At 35.0% G+C, this 6,800-nt stretch overlaps 1 protein-coding gene across 1 annotated transcript; it reads left to right on the forward strand.

The window, feature by feature from the left end:
- The first annotated feature begins 2,215 nt into the window (after window positions 1-2,215).
- On the forward strand, window positions 2,216-6,332 carry LOC102588624 (probable sphingolipid transporter spinster homolog 2). Its single transcript, XM_006359303.2, has 4 exons — window positions 2,216-2,374; window positions 2,846-2,974; window positions 5,942-6,020; window positions 6,097-6,332. The coding sequence occupies exons 1-4, from the start codon at window positions 2,231-2,233 to the stop codon at window positions 6,216-6,218; spliced, it is 474 nt and encodes a 157-aa protein (XP_006359365.2). The 5' UTR covers window positions 2,216-2,230; the 3' UTR covers window positions 6,219-6,332.
- The last annotated feature ends 468 nt before the right edge of the window (window positions 6,333-6,800 follow it).

Genomic DNA, 6,800 nt, shown 5'->3' on the forward strand with positions numbered 1-6,800 from the left:
CTTATGGCCCAAGTTAGAAGCAAATTTACATATCAAGGTGGGGGATGGAAGGAGAACTAGATTCTGGTGGGATGTATGGATCAAACAAACCCCCCTAAAAGACCTGTTTCCTGATCTATTTATTTTGTGCACCAATTCTGAGGCAATGATCAGTGATTGCTGGACAGTACAAGGTTGGAATCTCTATTTCAGAAGACTTCTAAATGATTGGGAAATAGAGAGAGTAGCCAAATTGTTGGAGGAAGTGGGGGATTTTGTGGGCACCAATACTGACAATGATGTTGTTAGATGGTCACACAGTAAGGATGGGATCTTCACAGTTGGCAGGGCATATAAAAAGGAGTGCAACTCGCAAAGTAGCAGATACCAGTGTTCATGGAAAAATATCTGGAGGATTGCAGCACCAACAAAAGTTAAATGCTTTACTTGGCTGGTCGTTAGAACGGCATGCTTGACACATGAAGTCTTGAGGAAGAAAAGAAAGATCATACTTCCGTGGTGCTCTTTATGTGGAAAGGCGGGGGAAACTAACAGTCACCTATTCTTACATTGTACTTTCACAGCACAAATATGGTCCATGTTTCTCAACTATTTAGAAGTGAAATGGACTATGCCCAAACATACAGCTGATTTACTTAGTTGTTGGATCATGAGAGGAGGTAGCAAGAGACAGAAGACCTGGTGGAATTTGATTCCACATTGCATTTGGTGGACAGTGTGGAAGGAGAGGAATAGTAGGAATTTTGAAGATATATCCAATTCCATTCACAAGGTTAAATGGAATTGCATTGTATCTCTATATTTTTGGTGTAAAGAGATAGGATCAGAGGATTCAGATCAACTTTTAGAACTCTTAGGATCCTTGTAAGTATTATGCTTTTGTTCTTTTCTGATTTTTTAAAGGTCCCCAGCATATCCTTAATGCTGAAGAATACAATGTTTACCAATTCTCAAAAAGATATCTTATAGTATGAAACAATTTGAATTAGAGTAATAAGTTGATCACTAACTCAAAGCTAGTGAAATAGAAATAGAGAATTTAACTAAAAGGGTCATGGAGAATTGGAGATGCTGCTCGGAAAGGTTTCTTCTGGAACTTGATGTGAATAAGTTAAGGACTCCTTTATATAGAATTGGGAAGGGGACGGCGTGAAACTGTGTCCAACAAGGTGATTAATTTGTTAGTACTCCTAGAAGGAGTCTTAAATGCTAATTCTTATTGTATTAAGTATGTGATACTCTTTTTGAAAAGGTAAGTAAGCATTATATTATAAAACAAAGCAACTTGGCACTAAGAAAGTGCAAAAGCAGTACACTATCTTGAATCCCTCATAACAAACAAAAACAAAAAGGGAGGATTCCACTGTACAAAAATCTATTCTTGCAAAGTATCTATAAAATCTAGCATGCTGTGTTCATCCTGAAGATTACACCAAAAAGCCAACAACCACAAACATTTGTATTTGAGCTTTTGTACGTTATCTGTTTTCCCTTCAAAACATTTTATCATTTCTTTCCTTCCGTACAACCCAACACACACAAGCAGGTACTGTATTCCAAATCTTCTTCAATAGTTTACTAATTCCTTTGAGTGCCCAGCAGTGCAATGTCCAGCTTGAAGAATAAACCTATTCTTCCCTGTCTTCTTCTGCTGTCGAAATACTCGTTAGCCATGAAACCGCATCTGTAATTTGCCTCTTTTTAATAAATGCCATTGGAGATTTTGTAACGATAGCATTCATTACCTTCTTTAATCTTTCTGCTAGTAGTTTAGAAATGATTTTGTAGAAACTCCCCACCAGACTTATTGGTCTGAAATCCTTTATTTCCTCTACCCAGCTTTCTTAGGCATTAATGCAGTGAAAGATGCATTCAAATTTCTCTCAATATTTTCACTCTGATACAAAAAGTTCACCATAGCCATAATATTTTCCTTTACTGCAGTCCAGCAGTGCTTGTAAGATATCTTATTGAAACCATCAGGGTCCTGGAGCCTTTTCCCCTTCATCACATAAACCTTATTATCCAATGCTTGTTCAGTTAGAAACCCCAAATTTATGGCATTTCTCACTAGGATGGAAAAGATTGATTATTTGGGCTTATACAACTCTCCCTTGTTTCAATTAAGCAGATTCTCTGTTATCAAAGGATGAATGGCGAAGTTCAGTTGTCATGTTAATCTCACGTATTCTCCTGTGGTGTATTGATGTTATACCAATTCCTGCCACTAATGATGTCAGTGTACTCTGTGCAGCTTCTTTCAGTGGCAACATTTTTTGGAGCAATATTTTGCTTTGCTGCCTTTTGTTTTAAGAGCTTGTATGCCTTCATCGCTCTATTTGCAATAGGAGAATTGTTAGTATTTGCAACACAGGTAATTTATTTGATCATGTTATTTGTGTTCTCTACTCTTTTTTTGAAACTGCTTTCTGTTCTCTACCCCTTTTTAAAAAAAACTGATTTGTGTTCTCTACTTTATATCGTAGTGCTTTTAATAACAAATTCAATTTTGCTTATTTCTCAGCAGCATGCTTTCTTGCAAGGAGATTCCTTCCCCTTCCTCTTTTCCTTTGATTCTTGTGATGTTGTCTAGTGTCAGTAGATGTTGCATCTGAGATCAGAAGTCTAATTTGTTGTGAGGCAAAAATAACGATCCAGAACTATTAGAATTGTTTTGCTATGATTGGTATTGCCACTGAAGTTTTTCCTTGCTCTTGACTGGCTTTGACATTGTTACCCGTCATATCCCAATTACTTTGACATGATGGCTTAGTTGTATTTATCTAACATTCGATGACTATTAGCCAGTTCCTTACTTCTTTAACATTGTACACTACGAATGCAGGCCCCTGTAAATTATGTCTGTCTGCATTGCGTCAAACCAAGTATGAGACCATTGTCTATGGCTATGTCCACTGTTTCGATTCACATATTTGGTGATGTGCCTTCCTCTCCTCTTGTGGGGGTTCTCCAGGTTTGTTTTCTTTTGAAGTAAATATATAAGAGCTTATGTTGATGCATTATTTTTTCTAATTAAGACTGTTAAATATGGAAAAAGTTGATATTCTGTAATCATAGAAAGATTCCCAAATTCCTATAATTAGGGTTGCATATTGGTCAGTTCGATTTTGAAGCTTATTGGTTCGACCTATCAGTTATCGGTTTGTAGACAAGTTAAACCATTAAGATATTGGCTTATCGGTTATCGGTTTGTAGACAAGTTAAACCATTAAGATATTGGCTGATCGGTTATCGGTTTATTGGTTATGGATCGTTATCAGTTTAACCGTTAAAATTTGACACAAAAAATAATAATAAAAAATTCTTTGGAAACAAAGTGACAAACCAAATGAACCATGCACATGAGTTGACGAATTGCATTTTGCTCAAAAGCAAACACTGGCACATTGTAGAATAACTGAGTGTTTGAGACAACAAGAAATAAAAGTATGAAATTAAACCCTAATGTTACACCTTGTTTGGATGGTTGTTACCCGTTGTATTGTATTGTTAGTTTAAATACAATATTTGTTTTGATTGTTACTTAAATTCGTATCGTATCATTTAAATTCATCGTTAGGTAATGACGGAAAAACCATTTATGTAACAACCGATTTGGTGTGATCGCGTCATTACCTTAATATTTTCTTCTCATTTTGTCTTATTTATTATTTAATAATTATATTTCATCTTTTACCCTACCTTTTCATAGGAGCTCTACCCCGTATCATACTTTTCTTGTAGGTTTACCATTCAAACTATGGATGTGTGACATTATGTAATGACGGAGAATGATAAAATCTATCCAAACATTGTATTCATTAAAACAATACAGTACGATACAATACAGCACAATACAATACAATAGGATACATTATGAAACAATACATAACAACCATCCAAACAAATAAGTCAAGAACTTTATATACCGAATGGTGTAAATATAATTTATTAATTTACTATAGGGTTATTGGTTAACCCGTTAAGAAAAAAACTCAAACCGTTAAGAACCGATAACGATAATAAAAAAAAAATTAAAACCGTTGCCGAAACTGCTAAACCAATAACCCATTACCGATTACCCAATAAGTTTTTTCCGTTCGGTGATCCTTCCGATCATCAGACTCTCTCTCTCCACCTTTTCTTCTCTTTTACTCCTCTCTCTTCCCACCCACGAGAGAAATGGAGCACACCATCTATTTTGCAATTGGATTCAAGTCTTTTGACACTCCTTGGTCAGTAGACTCGTACGAATGGACTGAAAGAAGTAGAAATGCCATCACTAGAACATCTTTCACCAAGAAGACAATGGAATGGATTGTCCAGATTCTCTCTGAAGCTTCTAAGACAGAAGGAAAATGTAGTCAAAAGGTGGAAGAAGAAAAAAACATTGTCAGAAACCTTTTGTGCTAGGAAATTCAACAAATACGGCAGATACATTAGTCTCATTATTGTAAGGGGCAGGAGGAAGTCAGTCATCATCATCCCTGAACTGACTTTCAACTCTGTCTGGGCCTTCATTGTGGAGAAAACGAGGACATTCACTGCCAACCAAAAGGGGGAGACTGGCAGAGATAACCACAGATTAATAGACAACAAACTTCCTTTTGCTGAAGCAGTCAGATTTCAGAAACAGTAAATGGTGTAACATGGAAGAAAATAATTCAGATAACCCGCATGCCCAGTAATCTGCGTGCACACATTAGACTAATGATTCATGAGGGAGGATCCATTCTACATGTAAAACTGGAACGTGCTTCCACACATCCTTAACTTAATGTACCATGAAGATGTTCACATGATCGTAACTGATTACCGGGCATGAATCCATATGCCCATATATTCAACACGACATACATATAAGCAACGTGCATGCTAAACTAGTAGAACCTTGTAAGTCGAACACACATAAACTTAATGTTGTTCTAGCACGTACATTATACTAGCTTATACAATATGCACATTCAACAGATATAACATGTTATGCATAATGAAGTTACAATAATTTAATGGTGAGTTGTTTGCTTAGCAGTTTGATCGCATTTTTACTTGGTAGCTGAACTTGAAATAAAATTGGTCTTTCTGGACACGTTTGCTGGTTTAGCAGTTGTATGCTTTTATATCCAGGACGTGGGAAGTGATAAGGCTTCTAGTTGGGATGTGGGAAGTTCTCACCTATTCTCTGTATCAAGACTAGATTTTCCAGACTTAACTTCCAGCAAACAACATAACGCTTTCTTATACGCAGCTATGTATATTTCCAAAAGAAAAGAAAATGCCATGATGCTGATATTTGGCTGCTAAGTTTCTTTTCAATGGAGAAAATTGATTGACCAACTCTACCTCTTAAATATCCTATGCCAAAAAAGGCTACTACTTTTAGAGAATACAAGCTAAGGAGCCTAAAACCAGAAAACATACATCTTTTATTTGCTAGTTTTGAAGTTCTTACTTTAAGATAGATGCTAAATATTTGTTTTATCCCAAAATTCAATATTTGATACATGAAAATAGCAACTATTTTAGGAGAAGTTGTTCCAATAATTAGATGTGTTCCCTGTATCCCAGCAGGATGATCCTTTTCCCTTCCTATTAAAGCAATGAAATGATAAAACAGGGTTGACTACGTGTTAATTAGTTTTGATAAGGGGTTCACATATGAAACAAGGTCCCCCATTCCCTTTAGTAAATGATAATAATGTCCGGACAAATTTTGATATTTATGTACTGACAGTATTATTGATTAAGAAATCAATTACAAGTAACTATATACATAGTCAATGTGGATTGGCGACATAGAAAAGATGACTAGTGTGTGTTGATTGAACCATAAATTCTTTCTCTGTCGGAGAACTTGAACACTAAATTATTTAGTTGATCATGGTTATCTTACAGTTGATTCAATGGTACAATCCTCGAGGTTAACATTTTCTTTTCACAGGATCACATTAGTAATTGGAGAGTTACTGCTCTAATCCTCACATCGGTTCTGTTTCTGGCGTCTGGAATATGGTTTATAGGTAAAGTTTTCCAACGAAATTTATATCCATCCAAATGTGATTGAAGATTAAATGTTTCATTTATTTGTACATGCAGGGATCTTTCTTCATAGTGTTGATAGATTTAATGAAGAAAATGACCTTCAAGTTAGTGTTACTGACAGATCAAACACAATTCCACTACTTGGGGAGACAACTCAGTCTTTGATAAATCTTTGATTTTCTCTTTTATCATTTTCTTTTGGGACTTGCAAAATTGCTATGTAATTTCTTTGATACTTATCTATCTTGTGTTTAGATTCTGTTTATGCATCAAGGGAAGCTTGTTGTCTCTCTCTAGTGCAGTTAAACCAAACCTGGTGGCGAAAAGGACCACAATTTGGCTCAAATCTTTTCTACTTTGTTGAAGAAAAAAAAATAGGGTAAATTACATAAATCTCATAGTTTTAATATGAAATTACAATCTATCCCTAATAAGTTTCTAATTACATTAATCCCTTAAAAATTAAAAAAATCGGATACAATAATTGAAGCTCGGATACATTAAAGAAATAAGGGATTTTGGAGATTTTTAAAAGTAATAGGAGATGATGGAAATAAGTGAAACAAAAGGTGTATTTCTGTAATTTGTCCAAAATAATATTAATATTTTCGAATCTAGGAAAATCTCATAACTACAAGCGTATAAGACGAATTGCATTTATTAGCAATCTCAATTATTACAATTGCCACCAAAAGTAAATTCATATGATAAATACCAAAAATTATCTCTGGTGAAATCAATCAAATCCAATTTAAAAC

This window comes from Solanum tuberosum, unplaced genomic scaffold (genome assembly GCF_000226075.1).
Source record: "Solanum tuberosum cultivar DM 1-3 516 R44 unplaced genomic scaffold, SolTub_3.0 scf00291, whole genome shotgun sequence".
Lineage (NCBI taxonomy): Eukaryota > Viridiplantae > Streptophyta > Magnoliopsida > Solanales > Solanaceae > Solanum > Solanum tuberosum.